The 22,440-nt window shown below is 41.3% G+C and overlaps 1 protein-coding gene and 1 long non-coding RNA gene across 2 annotated transcripts in view; one reads left to right on the top strand and one right to left on the bottom strand.

The window, feature by feature from the left end:
* Positions 1 to 9,021, bottom strand: part of LOC141052657 (uncharacterized) — a 64,026-nt gene extending 55,005 nt beyond the window's left edge. The window contains exon 1 of the long non-coding RNA XR_012220874.1: positions 8,602 to 9,021. This is a non-coding gene — a long non-coding RNA (uncharacterized lncRNA). The remainder of the gene's footprint in view (positions 1 to 8,601) is intronic.
* ITGA9 (integrin subunit alpha 9) overlaps positions 1 to 22,440 on the top strand; it is a 711,654-nt gene that overhangs the window by 243,192 nt on the left and 446,022 nt on the right. The window contains exon 10 of the mRNA XM_073549890.1: positions 5,156 to 5,261. Coding sequence (XP_073405991.1) covers positions 5,156 to 5,261 — 106 coding nt within the window. The remainder of the gene's footprint in view (positions 1 to 5,155; positions 5,262 to 22,440) is intronic.

Here is a 22,440-nt window from a genome sequence, read left to right as displayed (position 1 = left end):
CAGTTAGGTCCTGCTTCTTGGGCATATGCTCGCCACTGTGCTCTGTTTTCTTCAGGATCATAATAAGGGGAGTAGATAGAGTCCTCTATGACCTCCTCACTGTTGATTTCCCTTTAGACATAAATCTCTTATACTTGCAGACATATAGTCATTTCCTAGAATTTACAGACTTTGCTGTAACCCAGCATTACATTTGGCAGAGTTTCAACAATTGTGGGTCTTTCCTTCTTACAAATGTTTCTTACAACATGAAAAGAAAAATCATGGATGTACACAGCTTTGCCAGCTGGAAATGGGAGATGCTCCGTTTACTGCTTCCCTAGTGAACCCATTATATTAATCGAGTTTCTATTGTCTGGGGCCTACATTTGGTTTTGTTTCATTTCTTTCTGGTTTACAAATTTCATTTGGCAAAATGTTATTTCCTATTCAACAGAATCATATTTTCTGTGTCTTGCAATAACTGTACTGTTGTATTTTTTACAATAGGTTCTTTTTTAATTCAATGTATTAGTTATAAAATTTGAATGTTATCATGTCTGCTGGAATGTGTTTAGTGATTTGCCCCCTAAAGGAAAGATGAGCCATAATGACCTCTGCATATTAGTAGACAAGTGTCCAAACTTTGGGTGTTGCGTAAAAGGAACGTGCCAGTAGGATCAACATTCCTGAGCCATTTATGTGGGCATGCAGGTCCTAGAAATGGTACCTAGATACAAAAATTAAAGATGTGTCTGACAGGATATCAGGACTCTTCAGACCTACAGATGACTACCCATTCCTGCTACTACATGTGGGGACAAATGACACCGCAAGAAACGACCTGGAAATCATCTGCAGAGACTTTGAAGACTTAGGCAAGAAAGTGAAAGAACTGGGAACGCAGGTGGTCTTCTCTTCCATCCTCCCAGTGGATGGCCATGGAACAAGGAGGTGGAATAAGATTCTGCAGGTGAACAACTGGCTACGTCGATGGTGCCGTCAGCAACGATTTGGATTTCTGGATCACGGAGTGAACTACTTATACGATGGACTACTTGCTAGAGATGGGGTGCACCTTACGAAGACTGGAAAGCATGTATTTGGAAGTCGCCTTGCTACACTTGTAAGGAGAGCTTTAAACTAGAACAACATGGGAAGGGAAGCAAAAGACCAGAAAAAGCCATACACCTGACAAATGCTATTGAGAACTCTGCTATTAGAAGTGGAAAGGAAGAACAAAGACGAAAGAATCTAATTAATAAAAATATTGGAGAAAGAGAAACCAATCACAAACTAAAATGTTTCTATACTAATGCACAAAGCATGGGCAACAAACAAGGAGAATTGGAACTACTAACACAGGAACAGAAATATGATGTAATTGGAATCACTGAAACTTGGTGGGACAATACACATGATTGGAATACAAGACTAGAAGGATACAACTTATTTGCAAGAAACAGACTTGATAAACGAGGAGGGGGTGTCGCATTGTATGTTCGAAACGCGTATATCTGCACAGAGATTGAAGCTTCAGAGACTGGGAGTTCTGTGGAAACTGTTTGGGTAAGAATACAAGGACAGAACAATGGAAAGGACACCATTGTAGGCATTTACTACAGGCCGCCTGTGCAAGCCGAAGATATAGATGAACTCTTTATGCATCAGATGGCCAAGTTCTCCAAAAAATATGACATAGTTGTCATGGGAGATTTCAACTATCCAGACATTTGTTGGGAATCTCTCTCAGGCAAAACTAACAGGTCAAGGAAATTCTTATCCTCTCTTGCTGACAACTTTATCTTCCAAAAGGTAAGGGAGAAAACAAGGGGAACTGCTACCTTGGATCTAATCCTTATAAACAGGGAGGAAATGGTTGAGGAGGTAAAAGTGGCTGGGACCCTAGGAGGTAGCGACCATGCTATTTTAGAATTTTGGATTACTAGAGGTGGAAGACCTGTGAAGACTCAGACGTCAAGGTTAGATTTCAGAAAGGCAGATTTTAAGGGATTCAGAAAGAGAATTGGAGGGATCCAATGGCTGGATATCCTTAAAGACAAAAATGTCCAGGAAGGATGGGAAATCTTGAAAAATGAAATTCTCAAAGCACAGTTGTTAAAAATTCCGAAAAGAGGGAAGAATAGGAAGCATTTAAGGAAACCAGGATGGATGAACACAGAACTTAAGCACATGCTAAAAAGGAAGAAAAAAATATTTATAAAATGGAAAGAGGGAGGCATATCTAAAGAAGAATATAATGCTGTCTGCAGAACCTGCAGGGCACAAATCAGATTAGCTAAAGCTGAAAATGAACTGAGGCTTGCAAGAGATGTCAAAAGCAATAATAAAGGATTTTGGGGATATGTCAAAAGTAAAAGAAAAGTCAAAGATGCTATAGGATTTTTACAGGATGAAAATGATGAAATGGTAAGACAGGATGTTGAGAAGGCTGAACTTTTAAATTCCTATTTTGCATCTGTTTTCTCTCAGAAAGGAAATGCAACATCAACTGTTATTCACTGTCCTATTAAGGGAATAGAAGAATCCAGGATATCTATAAACAGAAAGATAGTGAGGAAACACTTAGCTAACCTAAATGAATTCAAATCTCCAGGTCCAGATGAATTACACCCCAGAGTACTGAAGGAGATAGCAGAAGAAATTTTTGAACCCCTCTCCATAATCTTTGAAAATTCTTGGAGAACAGGAGAAGTGCCAGAAGACTGGAGAAGAGCAAATGTTGTTCCTATCTTCAAAAAGGGGAAGAAGGTGGACCCAGGCAACTATAGGCCGGTGAGTCTGACTTCTATACCAGGAAAGATCTTTGAACAAATTATTAAACAACATGTATGTCAATACCTGGATAAGAATGAAGTGATTAAACAGAGTCAGCATGGGTTTCTAACTAATAAGTCATGTCAGACTAACTTAATTTCCTTCTATGACGGTATCACTGATTGGGTGGATCAAGGAAATGCTGTAGATATAGTATATCTTGACTTCAGCAAAGCATTTGACAAAGTCTCTCATACAATCCTTATTGATAAAATGACTAAGTATGGAATGGACAAGGCAACTGTTAGGTGGATTCATAACTGGCTTAGTGATCGGACCCAAAGAGTGGTCGTAAATGGCTGCACATCCAGTTGGAAGAATGTCTCAAGTGGGGTACCACAGGGCTCTGTCCTGGGCCCTGTATTGTTCAACATCTTTATCAACGATTTAGATGAAGGAATTGAGGGTAAACTGATTAAATTTGCTGATGACACAAAGCTAGGAGGGATAGCTAATACTAGAGAAGAGAGAGAGAGGATTCAAAAAGATTTAAATAAACTGGAGAAGTGGGCAGCAACTAACAGAATGGTTTTTAACAGGGAGAAATGCAAAGTACTACATCTGGGCAATAAAAATGAAAAAAGCATATATAGAATGGGAGGAATAGGGCTAAGTGACAGCACATGTGAAAAAGACTTGGGTATACTAATAGATCACAGACTGAATATGAGTCAACAGTGTGATGCAGCAGCAAAAAAGGCAAATGCAATTCTAGGATGTATTAACAGAAGCATACAGTCTAGATCACGTGAAGTCATTATTTCCCTCTACTCCTCTTTGGTCAGACCTCATCTGGAATATTGTGTCCAGTTTTGGGCACCACATTTTAAAAAAGACATCAACAAACTGGAGCAAGTTCAGAAAAGAGCGACCAGAATGGTGACCGGTCTGCAAACCCTGTCTTATGAGGAAAGGTTGCAGGATTTGGGAATGTTTAGTTTGCAAAAGAGAAGACTGAGAGGAGACTTAATAGCTGTCTACAAATATCTAAAGGGCTGTCACATTGTAGAAGGATCAACTTTATTCTCATTTGCACAAGGAAAGACTAGAAGCAATGGGATGAAACTGAATGGGAAGAGACACAGATTAGATATTAGAAAAAACTTTTTGACAGTTAGAGTGATCAATGAGTGGAACAGGCTGCCACGAGAAGTGGTGAGTTCTCCTTCAATGGAAGTCTTCAAACAGAGGCTGGACAGACATCTGACTGGGATGATTTAGCGAATCCTGCTTTGAGCAGGGGGTTGGACCAGATGGCCCAGGAGGTCCCTTCCAACTCGACGATTCTATGCAAATTGCCTCTTCAGAGGTGAAGAGCACGTGAAGTCTAATGCCACCTATTGGAAGTAGCAATCCTAAAAGTCAGTTAATGAGCCTTGCCATATGACTTTTAGGATTAACTTTTAGGATTGCCACTTCCAATAAGTGACACTAGAGTTCAAGTCCTCTTCCTCTCTGAAGAAGCAATTTGCATATTTAATTTCCCAGAGGAGCATTGCATGGCATGTAAGTCTCCTCACTTTGACATGCCACGGCTGGCATGTCACTCTCCACAAGGAGAAACGTTACCACATAGATCCCAACCTTGATATTTGCGATCCAGTGTCTTATTCCAGAGAAATCCATGTTTTTCTTAATATGTAAATGAGCAGTTAAGATCTGTGGATCGGACACTTATCTCTTTAAGAAATTGCCTCTAGAACTTATGTTAAATAAAAGGGGGCATTATCAGTGTGAGACCTGTAGATCAGGAGATCAGACTGTTTGTCATTACATGTCTCACATTAGTAACACCTCGTTTCATTTAAAATAAGCTCTGGAGGTAGATTCTCAGGGAGATCTATGTCCCGCCCATAGATCTTAACCGCTCACTTACATATTAAGAAAAACGTGGATTTATCTGGAATAAGACATCGGATCCAAGATATCAAGGTATCATTTTACTCAGATTCCTGTTATCTGCGAGTCCATATATACAGTTTAGGAGGGTTAATCCTACTGACAGATTCCCTTTAAAATCCCTCCCCTTGCAGACAGCATTTGAAGAACTAGCCAATGAATAATTGAATGACTACATTACTACATGATCTATGCAACATGTAATTTCTATTGTACAATGAGCAAAAAGTTTTAATGTTAAAATGTAATAATTTCTATAGTAGTTTACTCTTGATTGTTTGTTTTCATAGTTTATAAAAAGCATACTCCCCAATGTCATTTAGAAAGCTCATTCCCTTCTCAGGTGCTTCCTGCCTGTGAAAAAGTCATTGTCCATAGGGATATGATTCTGTTAATGTATGTACTGTTTTCACAATCCTTTTGTGTTTCCTGTTCCTAGGGTGTAATGGATGAACAGATTTCATTGAATGGAGACAGTGCATATAATGCACACTTTGGAGAAAGCATGGCTAATCTTGGAGATATTGATGATGATGGGTATCCAGGTGAGTACTTAGTAATGCCTTTTTTGTTCTTTTAGACTGTGACGAATTGCACAGGGGAAGGGGGTGTTGAATTCACTCACCTTGGGGGAGGGGAGAGAAGGACAAAGCAGGGATCAGCTCTCTGGCGACACCACTTGCCCCAGGTCAGTCAGGGAACTGCACCGAGGGCAAATAGTCGCCGGAAAGGTTTCCCTTATAGGTACAACTTAATGAGGCGCTCCCAGTGAGGGGGGATATATATCACCAGTACAGGCTGGGGATATATCTCCCAGTCATCACTGCCAGAGTTCCTCACTAAACCAGTACAGTTTTCTGCTACAAGTTCCTCGTCCGACATAAGCCCCGTCCGACAACAGGCTTATATCAGGTCAGAAACCAACTCGGGTAGCGCATAATAACCAACGGAGTGTGCGGACGTGGGAATACGTGTATCGAGATGAAAGAGCAGCCCAAGATTAATTTTATGTTTAATTGCCGAAAAGGCACCTAGAAATATACAGGTATATACTTACAAGAACAATATACAGGTATACAGTCAAGAGTGTAGTACAAAGGTAAGGTATAGACAGGTTGCAATTACCGTGTTATATAGCATGTGACCACAGGGAGGCTCTGATAGATCACAAGACCAAATCTTAGTTACGTGGTTCCCTTGGCCGTGTCTGGTAACCGACCTCCTGCCAGTAGAAGAGCTAAGTTCAAAATGAGGGTCTGCCTTATATCTTCTAAGCTGTTCCCTCCCACACTCTGCTGCCACCCCTGGGCTGGGCTACCTCCCATGTCTGAGGATATGATTTTCTATCCAGAATTGTGGATGGCCCATAACTTTCCGCCCTAAGCTCCGAATGGGTCGGTGGTGCAGTCACTGGGTTCTGCTGGATTTTATCTGCGCATAGAGACTAAAAATGCCTACCATATGTAATTCCTGGTAGCTATGCTTCATAACTCAATAATGCAGAGTGCTACAGCTGGCTGCCGGTCTCAGAGATATTGCATTCTGTTATTATAGGTCATTTTCTGGATTCAGTACCTCAGAGCCTTGCTGTGCCTTGTTGTGCCATGGTATCTCCATGTGCTTCAATCAGACAAAAGGAACCAGCTAGCTGTAGAAGATTTCACACCCTTGTGTTAAGAGCTTCAAAGAGCTTCTTGGATTTTTAATTAAAGAAAACATTGCATTGCTTTTTATGGCCTGAGGTTAAGCCAAGGTGGGGGCACACTCCAGGAGGGACATCTCCATCATCCCTCACATAGACCATAAACAGCTTCTTGATTAATTATAGTTTTAAGCCTGTATATATTTCATTCTGTAAATTTTTGATTATTCGTAGTTACAAATTGCATATTTGTTTATTTTTCATCTATATTGGTAGGTAAAACCCAAGAAAAAAACAAACAAAGCAAAATGAGCATATACTCTTCAGCAAGTAAATAAGTAAATAGTAAGAGTACATGTTAATAACATAGGGTACTTGGTTAACATATTTTGATTAAAAGAGCATAAAAACCATCCCAACACGACAAGGGGTACCCAACAGGACGGTCCTAACCTGTCTCTAATATTGAAAGCTTACCATGTGTCAAATGACCTCAATGTGAATAACTGCAGAGCAGGACCAGAGCCCGACTGAGACACTCATCCATGGGAAGCTATACAGATGAAATACTTATAACAGAAAGGTACTTAGCTCAGAATGGGATGTCATGCTCTGGTTTGTGCTAAGAACAAGAGATTATGGCAAAACCAAAGAAATGAGCTGCAATATAGTCAGGTACAGTATATGTGCAAAATGTAAGGGCAAGTTCACACTGTGGCCATAAAAAATATATAAGGTATACTGTAAGGTAAACAGGTGTACCATCTATCCTTGTAGTGAAGGTGGTCAACATAAGGAGACTTACAGGCCATGACATGCTTTTCTCGGAAGTTAAATATTGAAATTGCCTCTTCTGAGAGGAAGATGACTTAAACCGTTATGCCACCTATTGGGTTTAGCTATCCTAAATGTCAATATCGAACCTTTAATGAGACGTAACTTTTAAAATAAAAAAGTGAAAAAGGATGAAGCTTTGTGTGATACATTTCAACAAATTAGTGTACAAAGCAGTGATACATAACAAGGGGGTGTTCTCCTTTAAACTGTTAGAAGCATATCTCACCTTGTTATAAGGTAACGGGTAAAGAGGTAATGACAGATGATGCCTTGCTTCTCCTGACATTCTGTCCTTTCTCCAAAGGAGTTCTGGACTGTTCCACAAACAATAGTAGGTTTGTATGTACTGGAAAATAAATACTATACTTGGCGCTGCCACTCAGAATGTAGCATTGGTTCAAAGATAACGTAAAATATATTATTTTATTCATGCAGCATCTTAAAAGAATGCGCATTTCTGGGATCTGCTCTTCTTCTTCAGACCAAAAACAAAGCATATTGAATTTTAGGATTGTACATCCAATATGTGGTACAAAGTTCAAGTCCGCTTCCTCTCTGAAGAGGCAATTTGCATGTTTCGATGTAGCACATGGTCTTTCTAACTTCTTTTCTAGTACCCTCCACATTAGAATAGACGGTGTTTTCATGATATCCACCCAATGTGTTCAGTTCTGGTGTGAGAAGTAACTGCTTCTAGTGCACTGATCCCAGTTGACTTGTGTTGCACAGTAGGATGAATCACTCCATTGCCAGTTTACTAGACAATCTGGATCATGGGATTGATCTACTGGTTATGTTTGTCCACTAGCATTGGACACATTAGGTGGACATTTTAAGTTGGTGTCCTATGAACAACAGAGGGCACCATAATGAGTTGTTAACAACAGAAATGTAATATTCATTGGACAACTCCTTTAAGATTGCATATCTTTCTTATAATGGGAAAGAGAAGACATTTGAGAGACATTTATTAATGAAAATTGCAACAAAATTTTGTAATTTACTGCAAAACAACTTTTGACAATTTCAACAAAATTTCACATAATGTTACAAAGTAAATTTTGGGAAATAGTTGAGGGGTTTTTTTGCGTTATATGGGCGCAGTTCTCAATTTCCTCATTTTTGCTCTCTAACTCTATTCATAACAAAGATGTGCAATTTCATATACGGTATGTATAAAGGTGAATTTTCCAGGTCATTTGTATATTATGTATTGTGAGGTAGCGCTGTCATGTAAGTAAGGGGTTCTCGCTTGCAGCGATCGAAAAACACATCCGGCACAGGATTTTCCAACAAATCATAGTCTATGAGGTTTATTCATCCTTCATAAACCTCCAGCAGCAATATACACAGCATTACAGGAGAGCGTCCATTATACAGGCTATTTAGCCCCAGGGTTATCTCACCCACGTCAGGGTTCCCATATGGCTGTTTCTCCAGGCCGCAGAAGTCCACTCACTCCTCAGGGACTCTCAGATACTGGCCGCCATTACACACACAGCCGCTCCACAGGCTGCTGTTAGTGAGGAGATCCTTCTCCTCACGGGACCTTCCAAAAACTGGACCAATCAGGTCCCAGCATTCACTCCATGTGACCTAACCTGGCCACATTATATGGTCAAATAGCCACGCCCACCGGGTCACATGACTATGACCTCACCACAGGTCCTTCACACAGACATATATACTTTACAATAGCATTCATAAACATACATATGTCTCTATCTCAAGGTCACCCACCTTGAGATACACAATGGCTCTTCAACCACTCACACTCTTGGGACATCCACACAGCGCCCCCTCGTGGACACAGTGGTCATTACACCACAGTATGAATATTAAAATAGATGAAGAGAGGCCTAACAGTTTGCATATTTACTTCTATGCTGAATTGTAGATGTGATCATTCAGAAGAGAATGTTTTCTGGCCAAGTAAAAGTATTAGATTTAAAAAATCATGTTTACCCTCATGGACTTTAGTTTTACATCTACAGATCTCCATTAACTAAAATCAAAGTACATGCCACATTAGTACTAGCATTTAAGTAAAAGTTCAAAACCTCATTAACTTTTCTTGCTTATCGGTGTTGTCCACTGTTTTATGGCTATACGCAACACAGTATCACATTTAGTTATTTTGTGGAGAGTGTTGATGGCTCTGTTTTATCACAAGATACATATAGACTTTTCTGCTGTAAAGCCAAAAAATAGATCTGTCATCAGTAGAGTTGAGCGATACCGTCCGATACTTCAAAGTATCGGATCGGAATGGATCGGCCGATCTTAAAAAAAAGTATCGGTATCGCCGATTCCGATACCGGAAGTCCCATTCAAGTCTATGGGACTTCCGGTATCGGAATAAGAAAAATCCTGTTTTTCCCTTGTACAGCCTCTCTGGGGTCTGTACGGGCCTTTCGGGGGGCTGTGCCGGCCTGCCAGGGGGTCTGTGCAGGCTCCGGTGGTCTGTGCCGGCCTGCCGGGGGGCTGTGCCGGCCTGCCAGGGGGGCTGTGCAGGCTCCGGTGGGCTGTGCCGGCCTGCCGGGGGGCTGTGCCGGCCTGCCGGGGGGCTGTGCAGGCTCCGGGGGGCTGTGCCGGCCTGCCGGGGGGCTGTGCAGGCTTCGGGGGTCTGTGCAGGCATCGTCCGATGGGACTACAAGTCCCATCGGGCGATGCCTGCTACCATGACAGTGATTGACACATTAGCCAATGATGGGACAGTAGTAGTCCCATCATCCGGCTAATGTGTTGAATGTAAAAAAAAAATAAAAAAAAAATTACATGCTACATACATACAACATGCATACTACATACATGCTACATTCATACTACATGCAACATACATACTACATACATACTACATGCAACATACATACTACATATATACTACATGCATGCAACATGCATACTACATATATACTACATGCTACATACATACTGCATATATGCTACATACATACTACATATATACTACATGCATGCTACATACATACTACATACATACTACATATATGCTACATACATACTACATGCTACATACATACTACATATATACTACATACATACCACATACATACTACATACATACTACATACATACTACATGCTACATACATACTACATATATACTACATGCATGCTACATACATACTACATGCTACATACATACTACATATATACTACATACATACCACATACATACTACATACATACTACATGCTACATACATACTACATATATACTACATGCATGCTACATACATACTACATGCTACATACATACTACATATATACTACATACATACTACATACATACTACATGCATGCTACATACATACTACATGCTACATACATACTACATATATACTACATGCATGCTACATACATACTACATGCTACATACATACTACATATATACTACATACATACTACATACATACTACATGCATGCTACATACATACTACATGCTACATACATACTACATGCATGCTACATACATACTACATGCTACATACATACTACATATATACTACATACATACTACATACATACTACATGCATGCTACATACATACTACATGCTACATACATACTACATATATACTACATACATACTACATACATACTACATGCATGCTACATACATACTACATGCTACATACATACTACATATATACTACATGCATGCTACATACATACTACATGCTACATACATACTACATATATACTACATGCATGCTACATACATACTGCATGCTACATGCATGCTACATACATACTACATACATACTACATGCTACATACATACCACATATATACTACATACATACTACATACAATACATTCATACAATACATACATAGACATACAGTACATATAACATAGAGTAACATACTTACCAATACTTGTCACATTGTTCCCCGAAGCCATTGTCTTTTACGGAATAAATATTAACATAACAAACCACAAAAATACTCACCCACGATCCGAAGCAGTCCACGAGTGTGTCCCACGACGATCTTGGGTAGAGAACTGCAGCATCAGCTGTTGCTGCCGTTCTCTATGGGCTGCAGGAATCCAATGACGGAAGGTAGGTATCCTTCCGCACTGTATTCCTCCGCCACTTAAAAAAAAAAAAAAGTCCCTAGTCTCACTTTATGCCATTGCTGTGTGGGAAATTCCCACGCAGCAATGGCATAAAGTGAGACTAGGGACTTTTTTTTTTTAAGTGGCGGAGGAATACAGTGCGGAAGGATACCTACCTTCCGTCATTGGATTCCTGCAGCCCGTAGAGAACGGCAGCAACAGCTGATGCTGCAGTTCTCTACCCAAGATCGTCGTGGGACACACTCGTGGACTGCTTCGGATCGTGGGTGAGTATTTTTGTGGTTTGTTATGTTAATATTTATTCCGTAAAAGACAATGGCTTCGGGGAACAATGTGACAAGTATTGGTAAGTATGTTACTCTATGTTATATGTACTGTATGTCTATGTATGTATTGTATGAATGTATTGTATGTAGTATGTATGTAGTATATATGTGGTATGTATGTAGCATGTAGTATGTATGTAGTATGTATGTAGCATGCATGTAGCATGCAGTATGTATGTAGCATGCATGTAGTATATATGTAGTATGTATGTAGCATGTAGTATGTATGTAGCATGCATGTAGTATATATGTAGTATGTATGTAGCATGTAGTATGTATGTAGCATGCATGTAGTATATATGTAGTATATATGTAGTATGTATGTAGCATGCATGTAGTATATATGTAGTATGTATGTAGCATGTAGTATGTATGCAGCATGCATGTAGTATATATGTAGTATGTATGTAGTATGTATGTAGTATATATGTGTTATGTATGTAGTATGTATGTAGTATATATGTGGTATGTAGTATGTATGTAGTATGTATGTAGTATGTATGTAGCATGTAGTATGTATGTAGCATGCATGTAGTATGTATGTAGTATTTTTTTTTTTAACATTCAACACATTAGCCGGATGATGGGACTACTACTGTCCCATCATTGGCTAATGTGTCAATCACTGTCATGGTAGCAGGCATCGCCAGATGGGACTTGTAGTCCCATCGGACGATGCTTGCACAGACCCCCGGACATCAGCACAGCCCCCCGGCAGGCCGGCACAGCCCCCCGGCAGGCCGGTACAGACCCCCACAGGGTGCACAGACCACCGGCAGGCCGGCACAGCCCCCCGGCAGGCCGGTACAGACCCCCACAGGGTGCACAGACCACCGGCAGGCCGGCACAGCCCCCCGGCAGGCCGGTACAGACCCCGGGCAGTCCACACAGCCCCCCGGCAGGCCGGCACAGCCCCCCGGCAGGCCGGCAGAGACCCCCGGAAGGCCCGAAATGACGGCGCATCATGATGCGCACACACCGCGCATCATGATGACGTCAGGCTGTCAATCAACTTTGAACTTCCGATTCCGATGCCGACTTCCGATATTGAAAAAATATCGGAAGTCGGTATCGGAATTCCGATACAGCAAGTATCGGCCGATACCCGATACTTGCGGTATCGGAATGCTCAACACTAGTCATCAGTTTACACTAGTCTATTCACAAAACATTTGTGCAGTTTGACTAATAGGAGTTCCCAGAGATCATTTATGAGCCTGGTGTATTAATGAGGATCAAGCTCCCCTCTCACTGATTTTTAGTTGTCAATTTGCAGGAGTATTCAGTGCAGAGTCATGCAGCTCATGATGCTGATATAGGGGCATTGTTACATTGACGAGTGCTGTGCCATGGCTTGGCTGGGTAAGGAGGACCAATATTGCATTTTAGGAGGAGGAAAGAGTAAATGAGTAATATTGTTGTAGTGAGTGAGCACAGTCAGACAATCTGGTGGTGTGCTGTATTGCATAGTGAGGAACTAATAGGATGACATACAAAAAAGAGGATGTGTAGAATACTGCAGTAGTGGCTCACCATGTATGCTGCTAGAAGGACCTGTTGTGGTGTGTGTCAGAAAAGAGGTAGAATGATACAAAGAGACTGAAGAACACTGATAGTTTTGACTAATTAGTGCTAGCAGAAAGTGTACTTGCCCTGCCACTAAGTGAACAGTGGTTAGCATGACTGCCTGTCTGGAAATCAACTACAAGGCTTGTCCTCCTAATAATACTAAGTGAGTGGACCAGTTTGGTAAAAGGAAGAATTTCAGAAACATTACTGTTGCTTCTAAGTAGAACTAGTGATAGGTGGAATCATGAGAGGAGGGCCACCGGACCCGGACCATCAGTTTTCAAAGGAAACCTATAATGGAAGGCCATGACCAGACAATCAATCAACCTTGACGGAACAAGCCGGAAACCAGAATCTCTCCTCGGGTCTGTATCCCTTCCACTGAACAAGATACTGGAGAGAATTTCGGACTCGCTGACAATCAACGATAATCTGCACCTCATAGTCCAAACCTCCTTCGACAGAAACAGAAGGAGGCGGTGACCAAACAGACAACACTGAGTGGATAAACTCCTTTAGCAGGGATTTGTAGAACACATTACAGCTGTGAAGCATCTGAGCAAGTCTTAAATTAAAAGCCACCAGATTTACTACCTCCAGAATCTCTTTTGACCCAATAAATTTAGGACCCAACTTCACTGGCTGTACTTCAGCTTAATGTTCTTGAATGCTATCCAATCCTTATCACTTACATTAAAGATGGAACCTGTTGAACATTTGCTATTGGCCTTCTGTTTTTTGTGAAGCTGAGCCACCCCAATATTATTTTAAACCTCTCTCCAGACATCCCAAGTTTTCATATGACCACCTCTACTTGAGAACTCATCCTAGAAAATTCACCAAAGTGGGAATAAAAGCCATCATTTCAAAAAAGGCGAGGTTCCAGTGGACTGATTGACCCTACTGCTAAAGGTGAACTCAGCAAGAGGTAAAAATGAGAATCAGTCCTCCTGATGACCCACAACGAAACACTTTAAAATCTGTTCCAACTATTTATTTGTCCTTTCTGTCTGACCACTGGTTTCAGTGTGACAAGCAGATGAAAATGACAATTCAATCTTCAATTTCTTACAAAACGATCTCCAGAATTTGGACCCAAATTGCACACTCCTATTAGATACAATGTTGAGATAGATTCCATGCAATCTCATCACAAGATTGAAAAATAACCTGGAAAGTGTTTCAGGATTTGGTTGACTGATTCAGTAAACAGTCTCATTTTGCTCTGTTATCGGGAAGATAACAGAACAAAATGAGCCTGTTTACTGAATTGGTCAACTACCACCAATATAAGTTTTCCCTGCAGACAAAGGCAAATGCATGATAAAATCCATGGTCAAATGAGCCCGTGGTCTTTCTGGAATTGGCAATAGAGCCAATACACTGGCCGCTTATCAAAGACTTTAATGCGTGCGCAAGCTCCACCAGCAGATACTAAATCTTTAACATCATTAAGCATGGATGGCTACCAAAAGAGTCTAGCAGTAACTTTTTATGTAGCTGTGACCCCATGATTATCACTCAAGACAGAATCATGAAACTCCTGGAACAGACATAATCTTAAGTATACAGGAACAAGTAATTTGGACCCTAGAGTAGTAAAGATGGGCGGACCCCTGGTTCGGGTTTGGCAGATTCGGCAGAACAGCTAAAAAAAGGTTCAGGTTCCAGTACCTGAGCAGTTCGGGTTTCGCTACCAGAACAGTACCCGGAAGTGAACCCAACCTCACTAATTGAACTCCACACTGCTATTATTTTGAACACACCCCCTTTCAATTAATTATTCTAATACATAGACTCAAAAACATGCAGTGAATTCTGAGTCTGTTGGTTTTCTTAGAATCTACTGCACCAACTGGTAAATTGTTTGACATGTGATAATATAATTTATACTAAAAACAATGATTAATCTGGTTAGCCATATTGGACTGCTATCATTTTGAACACTACTATAACTATAGGATTACTAATGGATAGGCATCTTATAGATGCTTCTCCTTTACTAAGCCGTGAGCTTGATGTCACTGGACAATACAAAGGTGACATCAATGCCACAAATATTACCACACTTGCCACAACAGGGAAGAGCTGTGCAAAGCACCAGAATTGTTGCATCTAATAGATGTGCCTTTTCTGGGTGACTGTGAGCTGCTATTTTTAACCTTGGGGGGGAATATCCATGGCCCCTTACCAGCCTGAGAATAGCAGCCCCCAGCTGTCTGATTTAGCTTGACTGGTTGTCAAAAATTGGGGGGATCCCACACCATTTTTTTAAATAATGAAAAAAAAAACAGTGGTGACTCCTCTATTCTTGATAACTAACCTTGCTAACTCACAGCTGTCAGTTTTACCTGACTGATTATCAAAAATACATGGGAAATCACTTTGTTTTTTTTTCATTATTTATGCAGAGCGAAGGTGCCGGCTGATTAATACTCCCATATTAGCAGCAGTGTGCGTAGGCTGATGGGAGTAGTAGTCCCATCAGCCGATGTCAGTGACTGGGGGGTAAACATTTGACAGCATGGGGACTGTGGCTGTCTGACTGGTGGTAATGATTTACCGCCAATCAGAATTAATGTTTGCCGCGCTGTCATGCACCTGACTTTGCGAGAAACACCCGATGTTTGGGGGCCAAACCCAAACAGAAACACAGACTTCTTGGTGAAGTCCATGTCTGAGCCTGAACAGTAGGTGTTCAGTACGGACGCTGAACTTTACTGTTAGGGTTCTTCCATCTCTATGGAGTAATGGAAGAAGTGAACGACTGAAACTCTATGGTTCTCTTCTTCTATCTCCGAGGATTCTATAAAAACTACAATACCCTGAGGAAAAATGGAGGATAGGGGTTCTGGTGGAGAAGCTGAATCATGACTGCGTGATAAGTCCTCAATCCTCACATTCTTGGATCCCATCCTAAATGTGATAGAAAAATTTAAACTAGAAAAAAAATAAGGACCATATGGCCTGTGTTGTGTTTAACTGTTTAGCTGATTCAAAATAAGCTAAATTTTTATGATCTTTCACCTCAGTGACCTTATGAATATCTCCCTCCAAAAATGTCTCCATTCTTCAAAAGCTAATTTGACAGTGAGCAGCTCGCAATCATAATTTCTCTCAGCGGATGAAAATTTCCAATAGAAAAATGCACATGACCTCAAGTTGGTCAGAGTTTTGGAACCTTAAGATAATACAGCCCCCAACCTGACCTCTGAAACATCCACTTCCACACTGAACATTTTCTAGAGACTTGGTTGCATTAAAACTGGAGCAGAAGTAAAACACTCATTCAATTTATTAAAGGCACCAATAGCTTCCAACTACCAAACCTTAAGATCTACCCCTTTATGTGCGATATCAGCAATAGGTTTAACGATCTGCGAAAAAACGCTAATACATTCTCTGTAGTAATTGACAAATCCTAGAAAACATTGCAATGCTTTAAGGTGACGAGGTGGAACCTAATCCATTATGGCCTTCACATTCCCCGGTTTTATCTCAAACGCTTGAGCCGATAAAATGATCCCAAGGAACAATATTTCTTGAACAGAAAAAGTACATTTCTCCAATTTACAAGCAGCCAAGTAGAAAGACAAGCAGACAGACAAGCAAACGATACAGCAGACAAGCAGATAGCAGAGCTTTCTTGTAGCAGACAAAGAATTTTCCCTAAGCTTTTGTAAAACAAAACAGACATGTTCATACTGTGAATTCAGATCAAGGGAAAAAAAATAGAATGTTATCAAGGTATACCACAATAAACCTTCCAATGCAATCAGAAAAGAGAAGATATTATTCATAAAGTTTTGAAAAACTGCTGGTGCCCAAAAGGCATGACAAGATTTTCAAATAGACCCTCAGACATGAAAAACGCCATTTTCAACTCATCACCCGGCCGGATATGTATCAAGTTATAAGGCCCGCTAAGATTTGGTTTAGAAAACTATATTTGGCCCTTGTAAGTTGATTATAGAGGTCAGTGATGAGTGGAAGTGACTAAATATTCGTAACCATAATTTTGTTAAAACTCTTGGAAATTGAGGCAAGGATGTTATTGTAATGGGAATACCAAAACAGAGAGGGACCAAAAGATCGAGACGTCTGGTTACACTAACTGCTGCACTTATTAAAACTGCTTCACCATCCTATAAAACTGTGCAGGTTTTCCTTTGTCTGTCATAGCAAGGGTTAATCAGTTCAGTTGATCTCCTGGAGGTCTCCATAATTAATTGTCTAAGATGTTTTGTGTCAACCACTATCCTCTAGTATATATGCTGATCACTGGTGTTTGAGAGTTGCCAGTGACAGTTCTACTCCCTGGTTTGTTGTTGAAGGAAAATGTTAATTGTTTTGAGCAGTCAGTTGGAGTTTTTCTGGAGATTGCTGTGTGGAGTTGGTTTGCGTGTTTATCCTTATCCTCTCACATTTGGTTTCCCCTTCCTATACCTCCCGTGTTTCCCACTCTGTTATCTTGTGAATGTATTTGTATGATTGTATATTTATTTTATTCCTGTCTGTCTTATACACCTCCCTGGGTGGAGGAGGGATCAGTTAAGGGTTAAGTAAGGAGCATATCTAGGTACGAGACTCTGGCGTTTCCACCATCTGGGGTAATCACGGGGACGTTGATGGACTAGTATGTGCCCACAATTCAATCCCCTGTTACTCAGTGACATCCATCTTTCTTTTTAAGAAAGAAACACCCAGCAGCTACAGGTGAGGAAGAAGGATGGATATGATAATTCTGTAAACTTTCGTTTACATATTCTTTAATGCCGGTGCGATCAGGACCCAATAAATTATACAGGCTAGCTTTAGGCAATTTAATTTTAGGGATAAGAGTAATAGCACAGTCATAAAGATGATGGGTAGGTATTATCTCTGCATCTTTTTCCAAGAACTTATCTCCGAAGTTTTTCAGTTACCCCGGTAGATACTCCAGACTTGCAGAGCAAATTTGTACATAACTAAGACATCTCTTATGACAGTTGGAGCTCTACTTAACAATATCCTTCAGACACCAGTCAATTGCAGGATTATGAATACGCAGCCATGGAACTCCCAATACCAACCTAGCAGGCAAATTATTAAAAACATAGCAGGAGATGGACTCAGAGGGAATTGTTACTACTTTAAGTGTGAATTCTACCGTTACCAGCTGGATAAGGTTATGGAGTAACGGAGTCCTGTCAATGGCAACAATTTGAATTGGTCTTTCCAACCTAACTGTCCTTAATCCAAATCACAGGACCAGTCCTGAATCAATGACGTTGGCACAATCAATGAAAGCTACTGCTGACAAGGACAGGTTTTGGAAAAGTAGTTCCACGTTCAGCTGTACTTTATCTGTGGTGTAGAAACGTACATGGAAGTCTGAGTGAGCTCCTCAACAATCACCCAGACCTAGGTGTTTTTTCCTGACGGCTTGCTTGCTTGAGGGCGTATCGAGCAGTCCTTGAGAAAATGCCCAGCTCGACCACAGCAGAAGCAAAGTCCAATATCGCTGATGTCTCTTCTCAACAGTCCAAAAGCAGGCCACTCCAACTTCCATTGGTTTCGCCTCAAGTAGGTGGCCTGATTTGGGGACAATGACTGAAACCTCTTGTTGCTCATCACGCCTCTCCCAAATGCTGCGATCCATGGCCTTCTCCAAAGAACAGGATGGAATACACAGAGTCAGAGCATCCTTAAGTGTATCCAAAAGACTTTGACAAAACTGATACTTGAGAGCTGCATTATTCCGCAGAACTGCAGTGAACCATTCCCAGAACTCAGTACTATAGTCCTCAGTGGTGCGGCCCTCCTGTGTCAGGTTCATGACTTTTGCCTTCACAACTTTGATTCTGTCAGGTTCGTCATAGATTAACCCTAAAGTTACTAATCACTACTCACGGAAAAGCCGCGAGGCTGGGTAGTCAAGAGGTCAGAAGTCAAAAGCCAGAAGGGTATGTCATAGATACAGGTGTGAGACAAAGGTGTAGTCAGGTCATAGTCTGGGGTTTGAATTCCTTGGCTAGGCAAATGCAAGGTCAAAGGCAAATCCAACGTCGAACAACTAAGATCAGAATATAAGATTGGGAGCACAAAGCACACACATACCTCTTGAGAAAGACTATAATTGGCAGTAATCTAAGGCAGAGGTTTTTCCAAATAGCCAGGTAATTTCTCTGAACAGAAAACACATGGATGAAGCCCCTGTCTGTCCTGGACGGCTAAACGGTCACTTAAGACACTGACAGCACAGCACGCTCCAGCATCCCATTAGACAGCTGAGCTGTCATCACCATACTGACAACTAAGCACTCCCCTGTCCTAGATTGGACAGCTGAACTGTCATTCACTGTATCCAGACACACTGATAGGTGGAATTGTGACAGGAAGCTTCCGCTGTAGAATTACATTTTGTTGTGTTATTACTGTTCTCTGTTGTGAACTCATTTTCTGGTTTACCTCTGGCTTCTGGTGAGGGTGATGGAGCTGGCTGTGTTGACAGAGGAGTCGTGAGTTATCATCCGGGCTCCCTCTGGTGGTGACAGCAGGTAATGAAGCTGATCTAAATGGCAGAGACCTGCCACCTGAGGAGGAGGACTGTGATTGAACATCAGGAGTCTCTGACTGGATTTAAGACAGCCGACTCCCTAATTTTGTGCTGGTGATTTTTTCCTGCCCTGAGGTTCTGGTTTCCAGTTCTGTTCCTGCCTTCTCAAGCTAAGTGTGCTCTGCTATTTTTTCACATGAGATTTGGTCTGGTTTACTCAGTTTTTGTGGTCAGCCAGCCCCTGCTGGGGCTGTGCTGAATTTCTATTCTTATGTCTCTGTTTATGCCAGTTTGCTTTTTGTCCCTGATCAGATTGGTCTCTTTTTGCTCTGTCTTCAGAACATACCAGAGTGCTGATATAGGGAATTGAAGTCTAGCGACTTCAGGGTTTTTGTTATCAGAAAGTGTTGGACATTTTTTGGCAGGGTTTTGTGTGTGATTGCAGAGAGCATCTTTCCTTTCCTGTCCTTTCTAGTTAGTGTGGGCCCCATCGTTTGCTCAGCCTATCTTTCTATCTGAAACACAAACAGAGAGCACAGAATGACAATTGTGCAGAAATATCCTGCAGTAAAACATATACCAGTAGTCTGCAAGTGCTGATAAAAAGATGGTAGCAAATGTAGGGTATTTAGTTGATACGTTTTTTGCAAAAAAATGTATACCAAGCTGCTCCACCGCGTCAAGGTAACACCTATTGAAGCAGTCCCTATCTAATGTATTTAAAATCTGAACATGTGAACAGTGTCTAAATGAACAGGATGAAGACAGGCACTTCCTGGTATGGGCACGTGGTGTAAGCCAGCTCTTTATGTGCATATCACACAAGAGAGGGGTGGGGTCTCTCAAATCATGCATAGGCATGGAAAAAACTGGATTAAAAACACTTGTGACATGCACACATATGAACAAGTCGGTAGGACACTGTTCATACCACCCACTGACTCAAACACAAACAGAGAGCACAGAATGACAATTGTGCAGAAATATCCTGCAGTAAAACATATACCAGTAGTCAGCAAGTGCTGATAAAAAGATGGTAACAAATACAGGGTATTTAGTTGATACGTTCTTTTGCAAAAAAAATGTATACCAAGCTGCTCCACCGTGTCAAGGTAACCCCTATTGAAGCAGTCCCTATCTAATGTATTTAAAACCTGAACAAGTGAACAGTGTCTAAATGAACAGGATGAAGACAGGCGCTTCCTGGTATGGGCACGTGGTGTAAGCCAGCTCTTTATGTGCATGTCACACAAGAGAGGGGTGGGGTCTCTCAAATCATGCATAGGCACGGAAAAAACTGGATTAAAAATACATGTGACATGCACACATATGAACAAGTCGGTAGGACACTGTTCATACCACCCACTGACTCAAACACAAACAGAGAGCACAGAATGACAATTGTGCAGAAATATCCTGCAGTAGAACATATACCAGTAGTCAGCAAGTGCTGATAAAAAGATGGTAACAAATACAGGGTATTTAGTCGATACGTTTTTTTGCAAAAAAATGTATACCAAGCTGCTCCACCATGTCAAGGTAACCCCTATTGAAGCAGTCCCTATCTAATGTATTTAAATCGTTTGCTCAGCCTATGTTTCTATCTGTGTTTGTGTTTTCATCTTGTCTCACCGACAATACATGTTTGGGGGCTGTCTATTGCTTTGGGGTCTGCTCTGGGGCAGTTTAGATTTCCCCTTTTCTTGCTTTAGGCTTATTTAGTTCTCCGGCTGTGACGAGGCGTCTAGGATCATCGTAGGTACGCTCCACGTCTACTGCTAGTTGTGTGGATAGGATCAGGGGTCTGCAATCCACTTAATTACCAACCTCTCTGGTTTTCTGGGGCTTAGCTTGTTTTTGTTTTTCCTCCTCGGTGACTCATTCATAACAGTTCTCCTTTGAAGCCTAGCCACGGTTTGGGCTTCATAGGAGTAGTAATTTGGCAGAAATGGGTCCTTCACTACTCTCCCATCTACTATGATAGCCCATCTACACTCTAAGATAAGGCTGCAGGGGAAAACGGTTTGTGTTGGAAGCACTGCTCCACCTGCAGCTATGAATGGGACATGACGAGTGATCAGCCATTATGTGGGGGTGGGCCAAGGATAAATATGCGTCAAAGTTTGCGACAACAACAGCCACTGGGAGCAGTGGCAGAGACTCAGCACAGGATCAGAGAAAGGTTTTTACTACCAAACTGCACCAGTAAAATCCCATTGATACAGCAAAGAGAATACGCAATTGTTGCAGCTGCTGACTTATCCTGTTTCTTTAGGCTGTAATATTTATCAGATTATTCTAAAAATTAATGAAGATAAGGGACATCTTTAATCCCTTTGAGAGTTTTCTGTCACGGTTCCACCCCTCAGGTTGTCTGGGATGCAGTTACTGACAGATTGGCTGTCCAATCCGGTACATGGGCGTGCTGAAGCTGTCAGTACTTTGATTGACAGCATGTCCATACAATCTGGTACAGAGGAGTGCTGAGCTGTCAGTGTGTTGACTGACAGCTCGATTATCCAATCTGTGATTGGGAGGCGTCGGCTGTCTCAGGTGTTCACTATCTCGGGTAATTGCCATGCCTACTTAACTGAGCAGCTTCTCCCAGATGTACATTTATCTTGTAAGGTTTGCGCTTTCCTGTGGCTTGAGTTCTATATGCTTGATCTGTTGCCTGACCTTGCACTTCGTTCTGACTATCCGCCTGTTT

Source organism: Dendrobates tinctorius, unplaced genomic scaffold (assembly GCF_039654945.1).
Source record: "Dendrobates tinctorius isolate UK_male_01 unplaced genomic scaffold, ASM3965494v1 ptg000162l, whole genome shotgun sequence".
Lineage (NCBI taxonomy): Eukaryota > Metazoa > Chordata > Amphibia > Anura > Dendrobatidae > Dendrobates > Dendrobates tinctorius.
The sequence above is the reverse complement of the archived record's forward strand: the minus strand, read 5'-3'. Positions and strand labels throughout refer to the sequence as shown.